The 25495-nt window shown below is 36.6% G+C and overlaps 2 protein-coding genes across 10 annotated transcripts in view; one reads left to right on the top strand and one right to left on the bottom strand.

Annotated features, from left to right (window-relative positions):
• The window catches only part of LOC105225873 (serine-rich adhesin for platelets), a 96825-nt gene that overhangs the window by 26522 nt on the left and 44808 nt on the right, over positions 1-25495 (bottom strand). For 8 of the 9 annotated variants that reach the window (XR_007421469.1, XR_007421470.1, XR_007421471.1 and 5 more), the window contains one exon: positions 12579-12727. The exons of the other annotated variant lie outside the window; for it this stretch is intronic. Coding sequence is in view for 5 of the 8 variants with exons in the window: in XM_049446967.1 (XP_049302924.1) it covers positions 12579-12596 (18 nt within the window). In the remaining 3 variants the exon portion in view is untranslated. The remainder of the gene's footprint in view (positions 1-12578; positions 12728-25495) is intronic. 9 annotated transcript variants of the gene reach the window in all.
• LOC105225838 (fatty acyl-CoA reductase wat) lies at positions 7590-10433 on the top strand. Its single transcript, XM_011204484.4, has 8 exons — positions 7590-7854; positions 8337-8449; positions 8516-8764; positions 8830-9091; positions 9161-9368; positions 9487-9720; positions 9776-10033; positions 10090-10433. Exons 1-8 carry the CDS (start codon positions 7791-7793, stop codon positions 10229-10231), a joined length of 1530 nt encoding a protein of 509 aa, XP_011202786.2. The 5' UTR covers positions 7590-7790; the 3' UTR covers positions 10232-10433.

Genomic DNA, 25495 nt, shown 5'->3' with positions numbered 1-25495 from the left:
ATCTGTCACCAACAATTATTTAAAAAATATGTTAATGAAATGGGCATATATCATTTGCTCACGTTTGACCCAGACTCGTGCATATCAACTGCTCGGGCAAACTGGTATTACAACATTTTCTGGGCTCGTGTGATCGTTTAATCACCTTCTGTCAATTAGAGTGTGTTTGACAGCTATTTGCTTACGTCGCGTAAAGATAAAGAATCGTTGAGAGGTTAAAGAAGTGCTTTGGAGAGCCAACTCTAACACGAAGAACTTTACTTTATCGTGGCTCGCAAAATATGCAGTGAAGTCATCGAAAACTTTCGCCATTCGACTCTTCTGTCCACATTTTTAATGACGCTAACATCGAATAAATTTAAAGAGGAGCGTTTAAAAATTGTTGTGTTAACATTAGAGAGATAGCACAGAAAGAGATGTTGAGTGTTATGGATCTCACGATGACATAGTTTTTTTTGTAAAAAATGACATCGAGTAGAGTTCGCAAAAGGGATGATTGACAACATAGCTGAAGACTCTATCTTATGAAGGAAACACTGAATGGCAGTGAAAGCAAAACACCTGGAGATGGTGCAGCCGATTTCTCAATCGATGATGATAGAGCAGACGTTCCAATGCCCGAACATGAAGAAGTTCGAATAGCAATTACCTTTTAGTTTTGCTTTCTCCAGACTGGATAACAAAGTGAAGCGAATGGGTGTGGTAGTGAACGAGAACAAGACGATAGTAATATTTCGATAGTAATATTTCGTCTTGTTCTCGTTCACTACCACACCCATACCCTTCACTTTCTTATCCAGTCTGGTCATCAAACAAACAGTCGACTCGGGGCTCTCACGTCACTCTTGACAGTCATAACTTTGAAGTTGTCTTGCTATATGGTGCAGAGGCATGGATGATGACAACATCTGATGAGTTGTTGTTGTTACGAGTTTTCAAGAAATTTAAATTTATGTTTTTTATATATCTCAACTAGAAAATATAACAGAAATAGGGGTTTTCATTGAAGGGTCTTAAATCTTTAACAGCGTCGGAGACCCTATAAAGTAAATATATAAATGACTAGTATGTTGAGCTGAGTCGATTTAGCCATGTCCGTCCGTCTGTATATATATATGAACTAGTTCTTCAGTGTTTAAGATATCGTTTTGAAATTTTGTAAACGTCATTTTCTTTTCAAGAAGCTGCTCCTTTGACGGAGTGGCCGATATCGAATCACTATAACATATAGCTGCCATAGAAAATAGGGCTTGTATGGAAAACTTTCGCATTTGACGTGGTATCTTCACGAAATTTGACATGGATTACTGCTTAAGGTAATTACATAATCTCCGAAAAAATTGTTTAGATCGGATTACTATAGCATACAGCTTCCATACAAACTGGACACATAGTTACTAAAAGAAATAGAGACTTTCTTTGAAGAGTCTTAAATCTTTATTAGACTTGGGAATATAATTTTTGAAAAAAAAAATCTGGCAGAATAAAACCCACTGGGCTACGAAAATTGACCCATTCAAATTTATATTCTTTAACACTATTTACATAACCTTAAATATATATGTGAAAAATTCATATAATTCAGTTTTTTGGTTTTATCTTGTACAAAAAAATTGTTTCTTTCATGAAATTTCGTGAAAATTTAACTTCTTATGTCCCAAATACACTGATTTTTTTAGATTTAAATATTTATTTAAAAAGATTTAGATTTTAGATTTAAATATTTTCAACATTTTTGGGAAAAACCTTAATTTTGAATCGAATCTATAAAGCAAAAGCATTTTCATCAAAAAATCTGATTTCATTGGGGAATCATTAGGTTCAGACAATGCACACAGCCGTTCTAACCGCAAAGCGATTTTAACTTTTTGCGAAAAAATATATTTCATTTTATTGAGCCACAAACATACGTGTACAGATTCAAAGCTCTTCAATGCACATAATTTAATAGTTTTCGTTCAATTTTATTGCTTTTTGAATTTGATAATTTCGCATTATTCTTTACGTACTTATAAATATGTTTGTCCGTCTGCTAATTTATTTTTTCAAATGTACATAAAATTATTAAATGAACATCATTTAGCCAATGTCTGTCTCGCACTCCCTTTATTGGGGGCCGAACGGTCCATTGGGCGTTACAGCCGCCATACCAACCGCAGCGTTTTGCGGAACTCGCGCCACATAAAATCATGAAAGCTGCAGTGCCAACCAAATACGCGGAGAATTCGAGGAATTTCCCAAAAGCAAAGTTAAATGCATTGCAAATACATCATTGTGGGCCAAAGCAAGCATTTGCAACAGAACTGCAAGCAAAAGGAAAACAAACAAATTCAGCATCGAAAAATGAAGAGCCCACAAAAAATGCCAAAAGCCGCTAGAAATTTCGGAGACAGAAGTGAAAATGAAATTAGAATTGGTTTAAACAGAAATAAATAAATCACACACGCGTATTTGCGTACATACGAGGGTGTGTGTGCGAGTTGAGAAGTAAAGAGGTATAAAAAATTGCGGAGAACTTTAAATTAATTTAAGACAATGCTAAGCTTCTCGGTATGCATGGAAGCTCTTTCCACTACAGAAACATAATACCTTGAGAACATTTCGAAATATTTAGCATAGCGACACTGTTGAAGCGTGCGACATTGTGCCGACACTTATAAATCAACAACTAAACCACACACACCTATAAATGCCTAAATGAAGAGATTGGAAAATATCTAAGGAAAATGCTTCTCATTTTGAAGGACAAGCATTAATTTCATAAATTTATAAGAAACAATTACACAAAGTATAATCCAAACTATGGAAGAAGAAGGGCCCGAACGTATTTTTTCCAATTAATGCATATCCTAAAGAACTTATACATATTCGGATTGTAGGAACGAGTGGAGCTCACAAAACAGATTTTGTGCCTATCGAAAAACAGTTGCCAAACATATGCCGAAGGGTTCAAGTGCGGCCCATGTATACGCCAGCAACTTTGCGGTCCATGCTACTTCCAATCTTAAAAGAGACGGTATTCCAAGGAAATTGAACCATTTCGTTTTCATAGTTCGAGAACCAGAAGGGCCTTCTAATGAACTAATATTAAACCAGCTCAATTTCCTACAAGGTAACTTATTCATTTGTGAATATGTAGTAATTATGTATGCCTATGAAGACAAATACAGCGAAACTTGAACAATTTTGTACCCTGCATGTATATGCCGCGCTTTATAGTCAAGAGATATTTATATTCTTAAAAAACTATTTATCGTTTTTGAATCTGGATCTAGGAACTTATTGTTCTTTCCAAGGTAATTTTAGTGCATTTAACTTAATCATCTTTTTAAAATTCTGGAGGCGATAAGAAAAGTAGCTCTATGAATGCTGTTCCCAGGTCTCCATGCTATTCGAAGAAGTGCATGTGTGATGAGGGGCATAAGGGGTTTCACGGGTTTACGGGTTTAAAAAAATTGAAACGGTGTTTTTGAAGCCGATTCCAAGATTTCTCGAGAACTACTCAACTGATCTTCAAATTTTACACAGATCTATGAGATAAAATTCTTAAAGACTTGAACAAAGAATTGTTTTATCGATTAGAACTTAAAAAAAAAATTGAGAAATTTCAAATAAAATATTTTTTTAAAAATGTCTGCCAAAAATCCAATTTTAATTTTTAATTTTATTTCCTTCGTCCGAGGAAACCCATGGAACCTCGCAAGCCAATGCAGAAATTGTCGAATTAGTTTGAATCGGACTTCGAAAGGCTTTCGAAACCACGATTGCCTGTGACTCTGAATCTGTCCTTCAGCTACTTTTTCATCTGCTTTGACAATAGAAGAATACTCACCAGCAAGCAAAAATTTGGGCAAAAATTGGTAGATAACCGTCAATACTGACGACCAGTTTTAAATAAGTAGATCGTATTCCAACAAGTTGTATATAATGGAATGCAAAATGTATTGAACAAGATTTTCACTGCTGTAGAAAACTATTACGCACCAACTAAAAGCTGGCCTACTAGGAAAGTGGTCTTCATCAAGGGATTAACAATTCTCCTGAAAAGTGTCCTAAAACTAATTTTGGTGTATTTACAACCTAAAAGTTACACTGAAGTAAAAAATATGCTTTGCTATCCCAAACTCAAGCAAAACTTCCAACTTTTCCACAGCTAGCTAAGTTTCTTGAGCACATGAACATATGTATGTATGTACATATATACTTTATAATAATAATGGCATACCGAGCGTGCACATACTTATCGTACATATGTAAAAAGTAATAAAATCTAACAGACAGCAAGGCGGCATCAATACGCCTGCTTGAGGAATAAAAGAGTCTCGGCTAATAACGACAGGGAAACTATCAAATGTAGCGTGCAAATGTGTGAAAAATAACATAAAAATTTCCTTTCATTTCAAATGCCAAACACATGAACACACATACATGCATGCGCACATACTTTCCATTTCAATATATTTATAAAACTTTTATCCATCGCGCAGAATGTGTAGGCGGTTTATTTTTCTTCTTCGATTTTTTTTTCTAGCATTTTCATAGTTGAATATTATAAAAAACACGCACATTATTTCCCTGGTGTTTCTTTTTAATGAATATGAAATAGATATGTACACATGTATGAATATGTGTGTGTGAGAGCGTCTATGCTAGTTTGCGTGCCTTTTTCACCATTTCACCATGATTCATATGTCAATCAAATGTCAATGTCATGCAGCTAAACAACGGCGACGATGACAGGCACGGTGAAAGCGGCAATGAATGGGATCGGTGAACGGTGATGATTATGACACCGACGAGAAGATGTTTGGCAGAAAAGAAATAAATAATTATTTAACTCTGTACATGAGGTGCATAGGTATATGTGAACACCACCCAATACCCTCGAGTGCCCGAATGTATGAAAAAAACAAGCTCATAACAAATTCTTTAGTCAGTTAGCGCATAGAAGTGGAGTCTCTTTAATTCAATTATTTATAAGGTGTGTGGAAAAGTTTGAGAAGAATGGTTTCATAAAGAACCAAGCACGATCAGTCCAAAGTGAAACGAATGAAATCAGAAAGAGTGTAGGATCAATCCACCAACAGAGCTCTTAACCGCATTTTTTCATAATAGTTTTCCAGAGCCTCATAGTCTTCTAGCTTACAAAATTTCAAATATATTTCAAAGAAATCAGCTAGCTTAGAGCTTTTTTGAAATGGAAATTATAAATTTAGATCAGAGGTAGAATGGTGTCCTCTTCCCACTTCCGAATTATTTCTATACAAGAATCTAGACCATCTATATCGCTACTTCACTGTCTTATATTCTCACCAACTAGAGGAAAGTTTACAGCTCGGGACAGAATAAATTTGTCGATGTCGTTAAATTTCAAATATTGAGCATAAAACTAAAAAAACCTAGAAATAATACCGTTATTTAATTACGTATTGCTGATCTGTTTAACGGGACCTATTAAAGTAAATGACCTGTTAAGGCCATTGCGAAGTCTTATCCAAACAGACAGGCAATAACGGCCTCGTAATTATACATTCCTCCATTCCCTTTGAGCAGCGATTTAGGGGGGTTAAACAACCATATAAACGGTTTTTCAATAAGAGCGCCATTTTACAGGACAAAGAATTTGATAGATATCCCAAACCGTTTTTATTTTATTTAAAAAAAAACTTTTGTAGCGCTTTAATTGAAACCCTCGTTTAAAGTTGAGGCCACTGACCCTGGATTTCGGTAGTAAATTTTAATAATTTCGACCTATCCATGATGAAATGGCGAACCTTATTGAAGAGAAATGTCAAAAGAGCGAGAAAAAATGTGACGTCGTTTGTTGTCCCTATTAGTCTACTTTTGTAGTGCTCTGTTGAAAAAGCCTATATTATGGATAAGAGCTCGAGAAATTTAAGTCATATTTGCAAAGTTTCTCCTTACCACACCACTTCTACGGTTCGACCATGTCAAAACGTCTCATTACGTGGGTACTTTGATTACACCTATCTTATCTTAACTTCCCTCCATCCAGAATTTAGATAACCGCAAGAGAAGTACCTAGTAACAGGGGAAAAACAACATAAATTGATTGCAATGTTTCGGGAAGGACTTAGTAAAGTCAGTAGTTATAGCTAACAAGCTAAATCAAAGTGCTTCATTTAAAATTTGACTAGACACGACCTAAACAATATGCTTCATAATAACGAAAAAGCACACAAAATGCCACCTATAAGATTTCTTATTGGAAGCACTACGACAGTGCTTCACGAACTTTGTTCAAGCTACAATGAACTCACAAACAAACGCAAATAAGTTCAAGCTAAACATTGCAATTTGTTAATTTAATCGAGTGTAAATTAACTATTACACCGTTACATATTTTAGATATTTATTCCATAAATTTATATTCTCGAGAGCATACTTGTAAATGTTAGTAAGGAAGTGATAAGTTCGGGTATAACCGAACATTTCATATCATTGAAACTTGCAATAATTAAAGCCGGTGAAGTTTTCGTCCAAATTTACCCATTTTAGGCACAAAGATACACTGTTATGAGTAACAAGCTCTTTAATTTTCATTTAGATACCTCATACAAGTATATTGGCCGAAACCTCATACGCAGTCATCCGGAAGTTCGAAGGCCTTTATATTAGCTACATGGCGACTAAGAAATACTTTAGATAATAAGTGAGGCATAGGCTCTGGGGTTCACATTTCCGATATTTGGGGGCTTGAACAGTTGGTTTGATATGGACAATATTTAGTCATAAGATGGCATATTTCAAAGGCACTTTTGTGCAAATCTCACTACCTTAATTGCTTCTTTATTGAAAGTAAAAGAATTAAATGAAATTTAAAATTTTGTTATAAAGGAGTTAGACGTGGTCCGATTTGACACCAGGTCCTATAAAAGCTCTTTCCTACAACAGCGACGTCTTCAGTTATTGATTTATCGCGCTTTTAATAGTTTTAAACAATACCGCTAATATTACTATAATACTCTATAGCAACATGTTGTAATAGTGTAAAAATGTGTCAACCAGTGTATCGTAATGATCTTTAGCATTATCGTCAATGCTGAACACTCACTCCATAGAACTGTAAACTCGTGGTTGCCCTCACTTTTTAAAATATTTTAATTTTTAAAGGTGGTTAAGTACAGTGGAGTCCTGACGATCCGGACAAACTTTAAAAGTTAAACATTACGACTTCAAATTTCAAACGCTGAACGAAAGCGTTTGGGAACATTGACGTTTTCCTCAAGTAGAGACACCAACACATATTTTAACAAAAAACTAATATTTCTACTAAAATTGCAACTATTTATCAGGCATTCCTCTTGATAAAGTAGTTGCAGCATGTATTAATACATATTTCACACCCAAGGGGGCATCAAGTTCTTCAAAACAAAAACAATTAAGTTCTAATATTTATTACTTTAGTCAAAGCGTTTGGCAGCTGCCTGGTATTACTAGTTTTGTATAGATGCTTCTGACTGCTTTACACATCATTAGCGCCAAGTTAATTCAAATAGCTCCGAACATAATATCTACCAATTAAAAGCACATACGACAGCACACGTAATGAGCGATTAATGGTGACCCAGTGAACTTACAATTGTGGCAATAAAGCCTGCCATTCTCCACAGTTTGGAATTTGTAGTATAAAACTGCAGCGCTCTTCTCAACTGTCACACAGTGCTGAGGCGTTGAGGCAACAGGTGTTACTGCCTTCAAATTACATGTGTAACTGTATATACCTAAATTAAGATTTTGAAGTCATTTTGTGACGAATTAAAACAAAAATGCAGAGTTTCTATGAAAACAAACGCGTATTCATTACCGGCGGAAGCGGTTTCCTGGGAAGAGGTAAGGTACTGAATTTTGGATGAATTGGCTTGCTAATATTAATACAAATGGAAGTTGTCGGAGTGACTAGCTCTGAATCTACGCCAGTATATTTTCTATTGATAAACTGCAAATATAAATCTCACCTAGTTCTCTCGAGTGCAACACTGTTTATAAATTATTTCAATTACACCATGAAGCATAGGTGAGATTGTGTAGTCTAGGCTTCTAAATTCAGCGGAGAAATTGAAACAGGTTTCAATTAGAAACGAACGATAACAAAGTCGTCAGACGACGTCCCAAAACATAAATCGCCATACTTCTCGTATAGCCTTAGGGCCTTAACGCTAAGTTTATCTATCGATTTGAATTTCATCTCCGTCCAGTTCATCCAATACAATTTGAATCATACATCAATGATGACTCGGCTTTCAGCTACTAGAATTTCTACAGCGCAATTATTCCTATAATTCTATAAACTTTTTTTTTCATATCTCTTGCAGTAATCGTTGAGAACTTGCTTCGCAAAACAGAGGTTAAATGCATATATATGCTGATCCGCGCCAAGCATGGCACCACAAGTGAGGAGCGCATCAAGAAAATGCTTTCCGGACCGGTATGAACAAGTTCTTTTAAAGATTGAAAGACAGCAAATAATTACAGTTATTCCTCTATTCAACAGCTTTTCGACAAAGTCAGAGAGCTAAAACCGCAACTGCACACATTAATTACACCGATTAACGGCGATTGCATCCAACCGAATTTGGGTATCTCACCTGAGGACCGCGAAGTACTAAAGACAAATGTTGACATAGTTATCCATAGCGCAGCCACTATACGTTTCAATGAACCACTCTATAACGCACTCATCCTGAATGTCGGCGCCATCAAAAGCGTATTGGCTTTAGCGAAGGAAATGTCGCAACTGAAGGTCAGTTGAATACTAAGAAAATGACCGTACAAACATTAAGTCATAAAAATTTACAACCATTTCAGGCTTTCGTACACGTCTCAACCGCCTACTCAAACTGCATTTTGCCACATATAGAGGAAAAATTCTATCCGGAAATCATAGGTATCACCGCTAATAAAGCACTCAAACTGGCCGAATACTTAGGACCGGAGCTAACTAACAATTTGGCTAAGGATTTATTGGGTAACTTCCCAAACACTTATACCTTCACGAAGGCACTAGCTGAAGAGCTGATTTTGAGTGAAGCCGGCACACTGCCGATTTGCATTTTTCGTCCCGCCATTAGTAATTATAACCTCAAAATAAGCGTTGTGCAATAAATAATTACTGTTGTTGCTATTATTTATTTTACAGTTACCTCCACATATGCAGAGCCCACACCCGGTTGGGTGGACAATTACGCTGGCGTAACGGGTTGTTTATACGCTATTGCTCAGGGAATGTTGCGTGTCGTGTATATACACAGCAACAAGCCGACATTGTTGGTGCCAGTGGACTTTTGTGCGAACACAATTTTGGCCTGTGGCTACAAAACTGCGCAACAAGAAAAGATCGAAAAAAGGTTAGGATTTTTAGAGAAGTTTCAATGGAACACAATTTCTGCTTTAAGTGATCCGTTGTGGGAGCTGAGTGAAGAACAACTTGTTGTCTCGCTAATCTTTTTTCTTCATTTTTCTTAGTGAACCCGTGATCTACAATTTTGTGCCAGATGAAAGCAATTCAATTATTTGGGGCACTGTGGCAGACGCCGGTGCACACTATGGGAGAAAGTATCCCTTCTCGAACATCGTATGGTACCCCTTCATTTTAAAAGTCCAAACGCAGAGACTCGCGACCATTCTGGTATTCCTCTTACACATCATACCTAGCTACATGCAGGATATGCTACTGCGTCTGCGTGGCGAGAAGACGCGGTAAGTCGATAGCACAGAAATACAGGGCAGATTTTATTTAAATGTACTCTTTTAGAATGGTGCTTTTGAATCAAAAGCAAGAACAGTTACTACAAGTTTTAAACTATTTCAAAACAAATGCGTGGACTCACGGTACTACGAATACCAAGAACTTGTGGCAATCTCTTACGCCTGCGGAGCAGTCAAACTTCAATTTCAACATGTCCGGTGTGTGTTGGAAACAATATCTGAACGACATCTTATTCGGTTTACAACGTTACTTAGTTCGGGAAGATGATGAAACTATGTTGAAGGCGAAGAAGCGCTTAAGAAAGTAAGTAACTAAAAAAGACATGGTTCAGATTAAAATCTAAATTTCTTTCTTTTAAGGCTTCAATTCATTCACCGATCATTAGTGGCTTTAACAGTCACCGGTCTTACACTGTTCGTATTTATTGTGACATTTTATTGCTTGGAGCAACGGTACTTGAATACGAACTATTTTAGTACAATAAAAATATTTGCAAAGTAATAGGTTAAGAGAATCTGCTTCGGTGAAGTTGAGAATGGATAATAGTTGTAAAACCGTATTCCAGAAATTATGGAAAGTTTGTTACTAATTTCTGAATAAAAATCAAATTGCTAAGCTTTATTTTGTATTAAAAAGGTTTCGTACAAAATTTTATTTTATGTCTGAATTTGGTATCCCCGTAAAAGTAATACGGCTGTGTAAACGGACGTTGAGCAATACCAAAAGCTCCAACAGGATTGGGAAGGTCCTATCTGAGTCGTTCAATACCAAAAGAGGTTTCAGAAGAGGCGACTCCCTTTCGTGCGACTTCTTCAATCTGCTCTTGGAGAAAATAATTCGAGCTGCAGAACTAAATAGGGAAGGTACTATCTTTTATAAGAGTGTACAACTGTTGGCGTACGCCGATGACATCGATATCATTGATCTCAACAACAGCGGCGTTAGTTATGCTTTCTTCAGAATGGATTACGAAGCTAAGCAAATGGAACCGGCAGTGAACGAGGGCAAAAAGAAATATCTCTTGTCACCAAACAAACAGTCGTCGCACTCTCGACTAGGCTCCCACGTCATTGTTGATAGTCATAACTTCGAAGTTATAGATAATTTCGTCTATCTTAGAACCAGTATCAACACCGACAATAATGTCAGTCTCGAAATCCAACGCTGAATAACTCTTGCCGACAGGTGCTACTTCGGACTGAGTAGGCAGTTGAGAAGTAAAGTCCTCTCTCGACGAACAAAAACCAAAATCTATAAGTCACTCAGAATTCCCGTCCTGCTATATGGTGCAGAGGCTTGGACGATGACAACATCTGATCAGTCGACGTTGCGAGTTTTCGAGAGAAAGGTTTTGCGGAAGATTTATGGTCTTTTGCGCATTGGCCAAGGCGAATACCGCATTCGATGAGCTGTATGAGATACATATACGACGAGATTGACATAGTTCAGCGAATTAAAGGTCATGGCTGGGACATGTCGTCCGAATGGACTTTGAAAGTTTTCGGCGCAGTTCCCTGAATACTAGTTATATAAGTATAGACCGATATTCCTTGGTTTTTCGATACTGTATGAGAAATTGGTACCTCCGTTCTTCATACACCACGAGCGAGATGTTCCAGCTGAAAGACTCTTGGAAAGCAACTCTCTGCCAGGCAGAGTAAAACTGCGACATTCCAGTGTCGCTTATCATTGCAAAGAAGCCTAACCTTACTTCATAATACTGCATCAGTTGCCAAATAGTCAGAAATTTAAACGAATTCGAGAGTTTATGCTATTTATGTGTTTGAATGATCTCTGACACAATGAAAACTTTCAAGTGTTGTAATACAGCGATTTTGTGGACGTAGCCACCTCACATCAGAAGCTTCGGTATATTAATTTCATTTACTTTTACTATACCAACGCACAGTGATTCGTCTAGATCATAGTAGGCGGACAAAAGTCAATGTAAAAAATCAAATAATTGACACTACTCTGATTATAACAACCCTTGATATGCCACAATTTTAAGTAAGAATTGCGCAAAATATTCTAATACGGTTAACTACAACAAGTTTAATCGAAGTGATACGGTGTTATCATTTTTATGTTTTCAATTTAAATAAAAAATACAATATAAATAGTGATTTAGCAAGGTTTGGAGAGAAAAACACGACTGTTAATGAAATGGAATATAATTTAGAAGGTATGTATGTATATTTAATGCAATTTAATACTTGGTTTGCGTTTAGCTAATACATCGTACGGGGTTTTGAAAACTCATATAAAAATGTTTGTATTCTTTTTATTTTCAAGTTTTTTTTTTTCGAATTGGGGTCTGGAACATCGAAGGTATAAACAATTTTTTCTCTTTATTCTCGAAAACATGATGTGATTTGAAAATAAATTTGGCGCAATTCTTCCAAATGGTTATTTTTTCCATAAATACCATACTCGTATACCCAACACAAATATGTATTGTATGTTTGAGCTCTCAAATACTGACGCCATTCGATTCGTCACAGCTATGAATGGCTTGCCAAAAATTAATGAAGTACTCAAAGTACAACTACAACGCATACGTAAGAACACCTACCTACGCGGCACATACGTACATACATACGTACGCATATGTATATGTGTGTGGGTAGTGAACGCATGTGGACACCCGCTCATTTATAAATTAAGTGCGCGCATATGGATCTCAATATTCAGAGCCAACACTTACATATGTACATACATATGTACATAAATATTATTTTCATGTTCTTTAATGTTTCTGTTTCAACTGTTGTTGTTGTAGTTGTTATTGTTGCTTTTGCATCTTTTCCACGGATGAGTGATAAAAATGATTCATATGTCTACTTACCGAATTTATGGTAGCCATCGTGGTGAATGGTGTTGGTGGTAGCGATGGTTATTATTTTGTTGGTGGTATTTGTGGTTGTAATGGTATTGGTGGTTTTGGTGGTATTGGTTGTGGTTGTGGTGATGGTGGAGAGGAACAAAATCAAAAATCTGCAAAAAAGAAACAAGAAACATAAAGATGAAAAAAGAACTCATTGATGAGTCAAAATGGTGCAAAGTATAACAACTACAAATATATGGCATACATATGTACATATTTGAATATAGTTTATGTGCATGTGTGCTTTATTTATTTACAATAATTATTGATGTTTATAAAAAGCTCAGAAAAAGTATAAATGCGGCGTGTAGTCCGGCCAGTAGATGAGCCATATTAAAAAGCCAATAAATTTGCAATGATGAAATTATTACAAACATGAATTAATAAAAATCTTAGACTCATACGTATTTATTTATGGCAACATTATTAGTTTAATTTTCTCCTTCGAATGGATGCATTCAATGTTTTATGACGCTTTTAAATTATTTATATTTATTCGAAAACAATTTATGCCAAAATAGACAGTATACATTGTGTTCAAAAAGTAGTTGGAAATTGTAATTTAAATTCTCTGGGTAAATCATATTTCAAAAAATTGTATTTTTCTAAGTTGGTAGGACTCTCCTTAATAGCTACGCCAAATATGAGCACGATCTGTCAACCAGTTTGTTTACAGCAGCTGCTTAAGTTGGTACCCCTCTGTAGTGGATTGCGATTCTTATAATGGACAAAAATATCGAACACAGAATTTGTCTCAAATTTTGTATTTCTAACCAAATTTTATCATTGCGAATGTTGAAAAAGACTTACGATTATTCAGTATTATCAAAAACACAAGCCTACTAGTGTTGCAAAGCCTTTAAAGTCCGTCGAGAGATCGTGGAAAATATGCCTCGCAGAGATATGGCAAAAGAGCTCGACATCTCCGGTGAGTCCGTTCGAATTATGGGTATGAAACACGTTCTTGCTCGACTCTTCCCGATAAAGCTGAATTTTTGTTTTAAAGAGTGCCGTAAAAAGGAGAACATTATAACCGCCGATGAGACATGGATTTATGAGTTTGACATGCAAACGAGTCAACAATCATCGGAATAGAGCGGAAAAATGAGCCGAAATCAATAAAACCACGCTAAGGACGATCAAAAATCAAGATGCTGTTCATCGATTTTTTCGATACTTGTTTTTAGCTTTATTGAGACGTTTGCGTGAGAACATTCATCGAAAACGTCCGAGATTGTGGAAGAACGAATCATGGATTTAATTTTAATTTGATTTTACATGATGATAATCCACCATCGCATCGAGAAACGACTGAGATCGAATTTAAAGCCAAAAACGCAACGAATACCATCGATTAACCACTGTATTCACCAGATTTGGCCTAGTGTCATTTTTTCGATCGAAGAGATATAATGAAATTCGCTTAGCTGAAGGCCATTCCAAAAAGTGTTTATGAAAAAAGTTTAAGGACTCGAAAAACATATAATTGACATATAATGTGTATTACATCTGGTGGGGATTACTTTGAAGGCGACAAAATAAATATTGGTGATGTTTCGTTTTACTTTCAAAATTACAGGTCTTAGGGCTTTGAGAAGTACATGAATTGAATTCTTTATAGTTTAAGTACAGCTAAATATTTATTTTACACATATTTAAGTAAATTACACTAACTAATAGCCAGCACTGGTGCTAGAAACGAAGCACTGAGCGTTTATAATCCAAAATCATAGTGAGATGCAACTCTTCAGACTTTTCTTTCTCATTGTTGATATACTCGGCTTATACTTGTATATCTTTAAAAGGCTTTCCAAAGACTAAAAAAGGAAAAAAACGTTAGCATTCAGCACTCTTCACCAATATAAACGATTCCATGCAAGACTTGATTTTAATCGGTTAGTTTGTGTGGCCGCTATTCGAATTGAACAATTTTTCCGGAAATTGCATTATTACCATAGACAATAATCCGTGCCAAATATCTTGAAGATATCTCATCAAACGAAAAATTTTCTATACGGCTATTTGATACCGATTTTTTAGTATGTTTGGCAGCAATACGCTATACTGGCTCATAGTGGTATTGTGGTAGAAAGAATGAAAACTTTCAGATAAATATCCCAAAAACTGGGGGACTAGTTCGAGTATATATAATCGAACAAACAGTTAGACGGACAAGCGCTAAATCGATTCAGCTCGTCATGCTTTTCATTAATATAGTTGCCTTTCATATTTCGGATTTTCGCAACCCTAGTGTTGCCATCTGGCAATCACAACTTTATTGAAAAGTTTAACATTTTTGTTGTTGTCATACTGAGAAGTTTTTGACATACGAGCGCTATTTTTTGTGTTGTTTACAGTAACTTAAAACATTCATCTCGGCAAAAGTATGGAATTAAATTACAAATATTTTCGGGCGATTATTTTTTATATTTCGGCACGTATAACCTCAGCAGCAGTGGACCAATGAACTGATTTAAATTAATTTAAATAAAGCACTGCCTGTTTTTTGGAACAACTGAACATACTATATCTCAACCATACCACTAGAACAACGCAGAAGAGTAAATTCTTAGCAGGCATTTGTTTGCCAGTTGTCTTTCAAGAAATTAGGAAAACCTACCGTCGAAGACGGATCTTCTATTTTTGATCACTCAAAACATCGATTTGATGATTGATCCATCGCATAATTCACACTTGGTACCGAATAATTTCTTTTTATTCGCGTTTTTCGACACCTAGAATAAAATACTTTATAGCTTGTTTTAAAGACTTTAAAGGACTTAAAACGTGACTTTAATAAGATGAAAATCTAAAATCTACTAACACCTATAAGCGCAGGATTTCCTGTCAGGCAGTCATCGAAATAATGTATGTGAGAATACAAATCTACATTTAAATATTAATCTGACTAATGATGACGTCAGCATTTACGTTTTTCAGCTTATGATCACAAATGGAGGAACTGCGCCTCTGCTGTTTATACCCCAACACACGAATGTTTTCGCAATTATCGCTTTATTAAAAAAATCATGGTTGTCACTAGATGGAAAACATTAGAAGCTAACCAAGTAAGAAAGGGCTAAGTTCGGGTACAACCAAACATTTTTTACTCTTGAATCAAACCAGGGAAATACCGTAAGGTGCAAACCTTTAACCAGAGGATAGGAAATCAAGCAATTATATATACATTTGAACTTCCCTAACTCGAATCACCATAAAGAAAACTTCGTGTTAGAGAGACTTCAAGTTATGGAAGGTATATAAAGTCATCTGCAAGTTCGACAATTGTAGTGTTAGGTATATGGGAGCTAAGGGAAGTAGTGACACGATTGAACCCATTTCGATTGGTAGGTGTTCTTACAGTAGTATTTACGCTAAGCCAAATTTGGTTATTGCAGCTTTAGAAGTTTACTAGATATGTATATTAAACTTATTAAAGAGCAGAGCCACGCTCATTCTTTCAACATTTATTTTATTGCCAAATTACAGTTTTATACTTCAATTAAGTGCTTAGTAGGTTTTCGGTTAATGGGATTTGTGGGCGTGGCAGTGGTCCCTCTGTAGCTTTTACAGACGAAAAATTCAATGAAGCTTTATTTAATATAATCGCAGATTTAAGAAAACAATACCACTTGAACTATGCAACACGTCCATCACTTCGAATCTCAGATTTTGGATAGAGGATACATTCATTTGGACAACTGTCAAAATATAATCCTGTGGTTTAAAGGGTCCTATAAATCATGCAGCATATTTGAGATGAGGATTGCAACCCTATCCTACATCCTGATTTAAGCAAAGGTGTGTAGAGAACTGGGAAAAGTTCAGTTTTCGAATTTCGTACATTGGGTTTAAAAAATATTAAATTCGGAGCCCACAAATTTATATAAGAAGATGTCTAGTATTGCCAAAAAGACGCTATAACTGGCAGCATTATTCAATTTCGCATTGTGCGAGTGCACCGAGGAATTATAAATTCCTTACGCTCGTGTGTGGAAATGATGAATGATGTTGGTGATATTGAAATATATGAGCGCGAATATGAAGCTAATGATGATTACAAATGATGGCGTCGCCGTTTTTATGTCTTATTCAAATCAGAGGTGTTGACATTGAAGTACATTTCGCCAGCTGTTTGTCTTCCACACACTTTGTGCTTACGTAGGCAAAGACGAGTTGTTGCTTTTTGAGGTTTTTGGCTTTTGAAGTGCACCCACACAAAGTCCAAAACCTCCAACCTGCCCTCCGTATGCTCATGCAATGTGTGTGTGTGGGGGGAAATATGAAATGGCCGGTAAGTGAGAAGTCGGCATTTTTAACGAAATTCCTAAGCAAATACGTAAGAGGTTTTTCGGTTTTTCAAACGACGCCGTCCACGTTAGGCACAGCGAAATGGCGTTGGCGGATGGCTCAAGGTGTTGCCAACGAACCGCAAACGGCAGGCGAAGGGATGCTCGGTGGCACGGTAGGGTGGCAACGTTGCAAATGTACAAGTTTATTAAATTCTATTCTGTTATTCGATTTTTTCTATTTTTTGCGTCTTTTATTTTCATTTTGTTTTTTGATTGTTTTTGACAAGCATGAAACGCTTCGCATATTTCATTGCTTCCTATGCGCCGTTACGGCTGCTATTTTCTATTGGCATCGCTCTTGCGTTTAGTACATTTCGGTTTCTAAATTCGATTTGTTTTCTTATTTTGATCTGTTTTATTTTTGGTCGCCGCTATTGTTCATTTATTTTTATATTCTGCACGTTCTGTCATTGTGCTGCATGCATACCAAACAGAACACACAGCCACAGACACACGGACATGCAAAGAACCTCATGCTGGTGTGTCCGTCTGTAGGTAGTCAGTTGGTAAAATAGCGGTACTGCAGATTAGCAAATAAATAAAATCAAAAACTGTGCGCGTTTGTCAACTTTAGAAGAATGGGGCGAAAAGTTTCTGCAGACATTTGCCACTTGCGCCACAAACTGCTGCCTTGCTCACTCGAAACTATTGCGAAAATTGCGCATAAACACTGGTACACACAAGCGCACACTTATTATAAGTTTATATTTTAAAAACAACTTAGCATTTGTTATATATTTAAATACACGTGTATTCAAGTGTGTTCAGATGAATTATTGCAAATCTTAGCCGAAATACAGTGGGCAAAATATTTTCTGTATGAAAGCAGGTCGCACTAGTGGTGGATTGTCAACAAAAACAGATGAACGACCGAAAATTTGTTTAAGTATTATTGCTTCAAAACAAATCCTTGAAAGGAGCCAGTTCGAATGGAGATTTATTGTAGGGCAGTGAGCTTCTCTTTAGATACACAAAAACCACAACCTAAGTTGATTTGATGACTCAATGGCTAGTCGTTGTTACATTATGTGAAGACATTCGGCTCGTAGCACCTATAAATGTAGGGGAACTACCTCACTTCCTTCTCTCTGTAAAGATACGATTTGCTCTCTCATCACTGTAAGCATTTGAACAAAAGTTTTTAAGTAGTCCCTAAACATCTGATTGTGTTAGTGTTGACTTTTTTCAAGGTTTTATATTCAATGCCGAGAGACCACTGCTTTAAATCTGCTAAATGTCTTCTCGATTTTGATTGTAAAGTTAGATCAATTTACTTTCTGTGTATCTGAATTGAACAACTCCAACGACTATATCTTCTTGGTGGCAAGCGGTATCACTAATTTGAAAGTACAAGCGAGTTTATGATGAAGGATCTACCATCAAACTGCGTGAAAACTCTGATGAGGTTTAAAAAAATCTATGAGAATGAAGTTTCAGGTCCAGTTTTCAGTTAGGTCATGGAAGTAAAGTTGGATGAGAAAGAATTACATTTTAAGGACATGCACTGGTCCGTATTATGATTTGAAAACCAATTAAGTCTAATTTGATCGACCGGTTTGAATGACAGCTATATGCTATGGTGGTAGAATATCAACAGTTCCCCCAAATGTACACCTTCAGTGGGAGAAAAGGATGTATACAATGCTCCAGATTAATGTTTTAAAAACTGAGGCATAGACAGACAGAGAGACTTGGCTAAATCGACCAAACTCTTCATTGACATAGGCACCTCATACGCGGTTATAGCCGAATTCACAAAAGGGCGGCATTCGTTCTTCCTTTTCGCTATCTGGCGCCAATAAAGATTTCCATATGTAGCCAGGTTCGTCTCCACCTTTTCTTTCCAATGGAGTCGAGGCCTTCCTCTGCTTCCCCCGGCGGATAGTGCGTCGAATAACCTCAGAACTGCAGTGTTTTCATCCATTTGGACGGTATGACCTAGCCAGCATAAATCTTCCGCAAAATCTTTATCTCGAAAACTCGTACCGCCGACTCATCAGATGTTGTCATCGCCCATGCCTCTGCACTATTTAGTAGGACGGGGATGATGAGCGACTTTTAGAATTTGTTCTTTGTTCGTCGAGAGAGGACTTTACTTCTCATTTGTCTACACAGTCCGAAGTAGCACCAGTTTGAGGCTGACGTTGTTGTTGGTGTTGATGCTGGTTGTAAGATAGACGAAATTATCTATATACAACTTCGAAGTTAAGTATGACTGTCAGCAGTGACGTGGTAGTCGCGAATACGAGGACTGTTTGTTTGATGGCAGGGAATATTTCGTCCAACTTGGACAACGCAGAACTTACGGCACGGTTGTTATGGCCAGAGAGACTTGGCTAAATCGCCACATTTCTTTACGAAGGTCATTTATATATAAAGGGTGATTTTTTAAGAGCTTGATAACTTTTTTTTAAAAAAAACGCATAAAATTTGCAAAATCTCATCGGTTCTTTATTTGAAACGTTAGATTGGTTCATGACATTTACTTTTTGAAGATAATTTCATTTAAATGTTGACCGCGGCTGCGGGTTAGGTGGTCCATTGGGAAAGTCCAATTTTGGGCAAATTTTTCGAGCATTTCGGCCGGAATAGCCCGAATTTCTTCGGAAATGTTGTCTTCCAAAGCTGGAATAGTTGCTGGCTTATTTCTGTAGACTTTAGACTTGACGTAGCCCCACAAAAAATAGTCTAAAAGCGTTAAATCGCATGATCTTGGTGGCCAACTTACGGGTCCATTTCTTGAGATGAATTGTTGTCCGAAGTTTTCCCTCAAAATGGCCATAGAATCGCGAGCTGTGTGGCATGTAGCGCCATCTTGTTGAAACCACATGTCAACCAAGTTCAGTTCTTCCATTTTTGGCAACACAAAAAGTTTGTTAGCATCGAACGATAGCGATCGCCATTCACCGTAACGTTGCGTCCAACAGCATCTTTGAAAAAATACGGTCCAATGATTCCACCAGCGTACAAACCACACCAAACAGTGCATTTTTCGGGATGCATGGGCAGTTCTTGAACGGCTTCTGGTTGCTCTTCACCCCAAATGCGGCAATTTTGCTTATTTACGTAGCCATTCAACCAGAAATGAGCCTCATCGCTGAACAAAATTTGTCGATAAAAAAGCGGATTTTCTGCCAACTTTTCTAGGGCCCATTCACTGAAAATTCGACGTTGTGGCAGATCGTTCGGCTTCAGTTCTTGCACGAGCTGTATTTTATACGGTTTTACACAAAGATCTTTGCGTAAAATCTTCCATGTGGTCGAATAACACAAACCCAATTGCTGCGAACGGCGACGAATCGACATTTCACGGTCTTCAGCCACACTCTCAGAAACAGACGCAATATTCTCTTCTGTACGCACTGTACGCATTCGTGTGGTTGGTTTAATGTCCAATAAAGTAAACTGAGTGCGAAACTTGGTCACAATCGCATTAATTGTTTGCTCACTTGGTCGATTATGTAGACCATAAATCGGACGTAAAGCGCGAAACACGTTTCGAACCGAACACTGATTTTGGTAATAAAATTCAATGATTTGCAAGCGTTGCTCGTTAGTAAGTCTATTCATGATGAAATGTCAAAGCATACTGAGCATCTTTCTCTTTGACACCATGTCTGAAATCCCACGTGATCTGTCAAATACTAATGCATGAAAATCCTAACCTCAAAAAAATCACGCGTTATATGTATATGTATATATATTATTGTGTCTCTAACAATTTCTTCTGTGTGTTACAAACCTAATGGAAAGCTTAGTATACGCTATACAGGATATAACAAATCTCTCAAACCCTTCCGCCCAGGAGTGTATATTAAAAAAAAGAGTTTTTTTTTGGGTAGCCACCATGGAATATATAATATCTTTTGGGTTTTGGATCCGAAATAATTTAAGCAGAAAAGTCTTTCTCGCCACCAGATATTTATTTTCGAAAGAATTCCTGGAGTTCGGCTACGGGATCAATGGAATCCGAAATAAATCACCGATTATTAAACCCTAATCGTCCTTCTCCTCCTTTGGGCTGCCAGACTGGAAGAAGAATTCTAATTGGAAATCATATATATGTAATACTAATCACAGTACAATATTAATAAACTCTTATTAATTAAAATCAGAGGTACCTAAACAACCAATTGTTATGAGAAATCCATGAGTAAAATGCTAAAAAATTTCAAATTTTCTATTGTATAGTTATTTTAACCAATGGCCTACCGCGAAATTTCTAATTTCGATTTTGCTATATCTTTGACAAAGCTCGTAATATGAAAGCAGACAGTAGTACACAGACACACAAACACACAGGCACACATGTGGTACCTATATTTGTTGCTGCTTAATTAAAATTATTCACAGATCTAAGCAATGAAGGCGTCACGCCTCAGCGCTATCACTTTGCTCTCGCAATTCTGTCTGCCGCTGACACACCCTCCATGCGCCCCCGGGCACCCTTCATGCAGAAGCGATACAGGATGCAATTGTGACGACTGACGATGGCTGACGGCTGATAGTGAATTGTTATTGTGATGGCATGTGCACACAAACCTACTTTGCGGCATAAATGCAAACTTGTAAATTCACACACACACACACACACTCACCTCTGCAGTTGCTTGCCGATATAGCGACACGAGTACTTGCGCTGAGATATGAATGCTGTTTTTGGTTGTTGTTGTTGTTGTTGTTGTTATTGCCTTCGATGTCGCCCAACGTGTGTACACGCCACAAAGAAGAAGAATGTTGTCGAGCGCGACGACAATTTGTTTCAGAAATGTTTGGCAACACGCCCAGTGAACCAACAGCAGGCACAAGCACCGCCACACAACCACTCAAACCAGCAACCACAAGCACCAGCACAGGCATTAGCAACAGCAATGCCAACAACAACAGCGAAGGCAATAACAACAACATCACCAGCAACAACAGCAATAGTAACGCAATGCAAAGAACAAAACCCTCAACAACGACAACAGCAACAACTATTTGGCTATGTGCGAAACTAAAACAACGGCGAAAACTTTTGCAACAACAGCAACACCTCGACCGCTGCGATAACGACAGCCGCAAAGCTAAACTAACCGCAGCACTATGAAATGCAAAACAAAACCAAAAACCTCCCCAAAAAAAACCGAAACAACAAAAAACACCATGAAAAATAGTGAAATTCAAATCATAAGGATGAGTAGAGGCGACAGATGCACATGAAGTGGAGCCGCAGCAGCCGACCGCCATTGTGCGGTTCATCCTTGTTCAACTTAGCAAGTGATGCCCTGAGTGTGTCACTAAGTCGTATTTCAGCGATTATTTGGCGACTTGTGGTTTGTATGTGCATATACGCATACTATGTACATATATATGTAGGACTCTATATGTCTCTTGTAGTCGGGAAGTGCCAATAATTTTAGTGATATGCGAAAGCTGAAGAATTTTTGGTTAGGTTAGGTTATGTTGGAATGTTGTTTAAGGAGTTATATCGACTTGTGAATTACTAAAAATCAATTTCGTTCGTTTTGGTCAATTTTAGTATGACATGATCTGTAATTTTTTTCATTGTATTCGGTAAGGTTTACAATATCTTAATAGAAAGTTCATAATGCTCAAGTGCCAATACATTAAACAAAGAACCGCTCGAAGTAATAAATATATTGCAACCGTTCAGGCAAGTGTTGCTGAAGACCACTATTTTGGGTTCCAAGAAATTCACAAGAACAGAAACTATCACCTGGAGGATTTTGAGAAAGGATTTGGGCTTGCCTTCCTATAAAATTGTTCTCACTAAAGAACAGAAGCCATTGAACCATCGTAAACGTCGTGAATTTTCTGATTTTGCTTTGGCACAACTTTAAAACGATAACGATTTCTTAAAAAAAAAAAATCATCTTCTCCGATGAGGCTCACTTTCATTCGAATGGTATGGTTAATAAACAAAACTGTCGTTTATGGTATGAAAAAAATTCACATTCACGATTACATTCTAACCTGACAATTTGGTATAGTTTTTGATCTTGTGGAATCATCGGTCCGTTCTTCTTTCGAAATAAAGTTGGTGACACCGTTACTATCAATATTGAGCGGTAGTAAAACGGTGATTAGCAACTTTTTATGGCCGCAACTGAGAGAAGTTGATCTTGACAACATTTGGTTCCAACAAGACGGGGCAACGTGTCACACAGCTCGTGCAACAACCGCTCTATTGCGAGTAAAATTTGGAGATGCGATTATTTCAAGAAGTTGCGACATTGAATGGAAATGTAAATACTTTCACAAAAAAAAACTCTGTTAAAGACGCCGCCATTTTGTCATTGAGTACACCTATTTTCGAAGGGCTTCGTCGAGGATGGCAACGGAATCATGGCAATTCAAAAATTTTCCAAAGTAAATTATCGATAATTAAAGCACATTAAATTTTGTAAATCTACAGTATTTTTATTTAATTCTTAATAGCTATAGGGATTTTTAATGGCGACGAATTTAAAATCATGAATTTGTTAAAAACAAAATGTGAATTTACGTAAAAACTAATTCTTGAGCAGTTTTTGAATATCTTCACCATACAAAGACACATTAAATTTTAAAATAATTAACCAAATAGCTTTGCCACGTGGACTAATAATAAAAAAATTCACGAAAATAAAATTTTTCCTTTGAGTATTGAAATCAATGACAAAAAATATAAAATTTAAACCAAACAGAATTATTTTGGTTATTTGTTGACGACATTACTAATTGATTATCTTGGGAGTCGTAAAGCTAGATTATTGCTTTTACTTTTTATCAAACAATTTGGTCGCAACTTTTATGGCAATATAAAAATTGTACAAACACAAAAAAATCAATAAATTTGCAAAGAACAGGAGGACAGATGAGCAGAAGACATCAAGAAGCGGTCGTAACTTTTAGCATTAAAGTATCGAAATGTAACTCTCCGACTGAGCATGATTTTTATATAAATGTAATAATAATTGGAACTAATTTTTCTATCGTGTTCGCATCGAAATAACTAATAAAAAAAATTAAAGGTCAAACATTTTTTAAAAGAGCAATAACAAAAGCATATACTCAATTACAATTCAAAAATTTTGAAGAAGTAATGAAAGGTTCAAGACCTGAAACAAATACAACACCATTAAATAGCGCTCTTTCAGAAGTTATTCCAAAAAACGTCCTCGTTGTTCAAAAATCATTATAATTGTTAAAATCTGAAAGATTCTTGAATGGATAGATTATAAAAAAAAATTTTTAATTGTTAAAAAATCAAAAAATCCATATACGTAGGCTGCCTCTCATATTTCGGGATTAGAGAAAAAAAAAATTCAATGATCGAAAATCACTTTATTGTTTTTCAAACCATTTTCAATTAAGATCTATATACTTTTTCATGCCTTTCAACCAACTGTCGAAGCACTTTTGCCGCTCTGATTGAGGTATCCCCAACACATGGTTTTCAATCCATCAACTGCTTCTTCAGGTGTAAGAAAAACGTTGACCTCTTAGTTTTAGTGCCAAATCAGTACTATAAGGAGGATTTCTCACCAATTCGAAGTTTTGTGTGATCAAAAATACAGTTTTTCCAGTCGATGTTTGAGAGCTCGCATTATCGTGCTGAAGAGTGAGCGGTTGGTTTTCTTGATTCCATGAAAGATTCAAAATTTACTGTTCTACGTGGTTCTAGTGGTATGGTTGAGTTATGTCGAGTCGCTCAAAAGAAAAACAGGCAACCATTTGCGTGACAGTGCTTCGTGTGTGAAAAAGTGTTATTGAATTCTGCTAATCTTGAAACACACATACAGTTGTCTACTCTTTACGTTAGATTGAATACGCGTAAATCTAGGTTTCATCATCTGTCACGGTTTCATACACGTATTTCGAAGCACTACTAAAGTATTTCTTAACACGCCTCCTGACCAATCGACAATGACCTTTTTTTGACTAATCGACGAATTGAGTGGGCTCCACCGTGAACAAATATTTTTTACGCTCAAATGTTCATGCAATAGTGAATCCATGCTGGTCCTAATAATGACTATAATTGTCTCTTTCTAACGATAGGTCACATGATGTTCTGGCAATATCAGTTTTTGTACAGCATCAATGTTTTTGGAGCAATCACTGATTTTGGACAACCTTCACAGCAGATGGACACTCTGTAGTAATATTGAACCCAGAAGTTACTCAATTTACATTCATTATACTAAATCAACAACTCTATCATAAATCAAATTTGAAAGTCTTTCCACATATACATTCGATTTCAATTTGCGACATTTTCCAAGAACACAGAGTAGTCTAAAAATAAAGTGTTTCTTTTGAAGCTTCCGCAATCCAGGCGTACTTGACCGCTTCGGCCAACTCATTAGGCATGTGTGTTTCTGCGGCAACAACAATGCCATGGCGAATGATAAATTTCGACATAATTTGAATTAATCGCCGCGTCTAACAATGGAAAACAAATCGCTAACAAGCTACAACAACAATCATCTTAAGGCAAATTTTTTTTTTAAAGGCATATAATTAAGTCACGAGAAGACC

The sequence above is a fragment of the Bactrocera dorsalis genome, chromosome 2, assembly GCF_023373825.1.
Source record: "Bactrocera dorsalis isolate Fly_Bdor chromosome 2, ASM2337382v1, whole genome shotgun sequence".
In the NCBI taxonomy this organism is placed as follows: Eukaryota; Metazoa; Arthropoda; class Insecta; order Diptera; family Tephritidae; genus Bactrocera; species Bactrocera dorsalis.
This window is presented reverse-complemented; position numbering and strand designations above follow the sequence as displayed.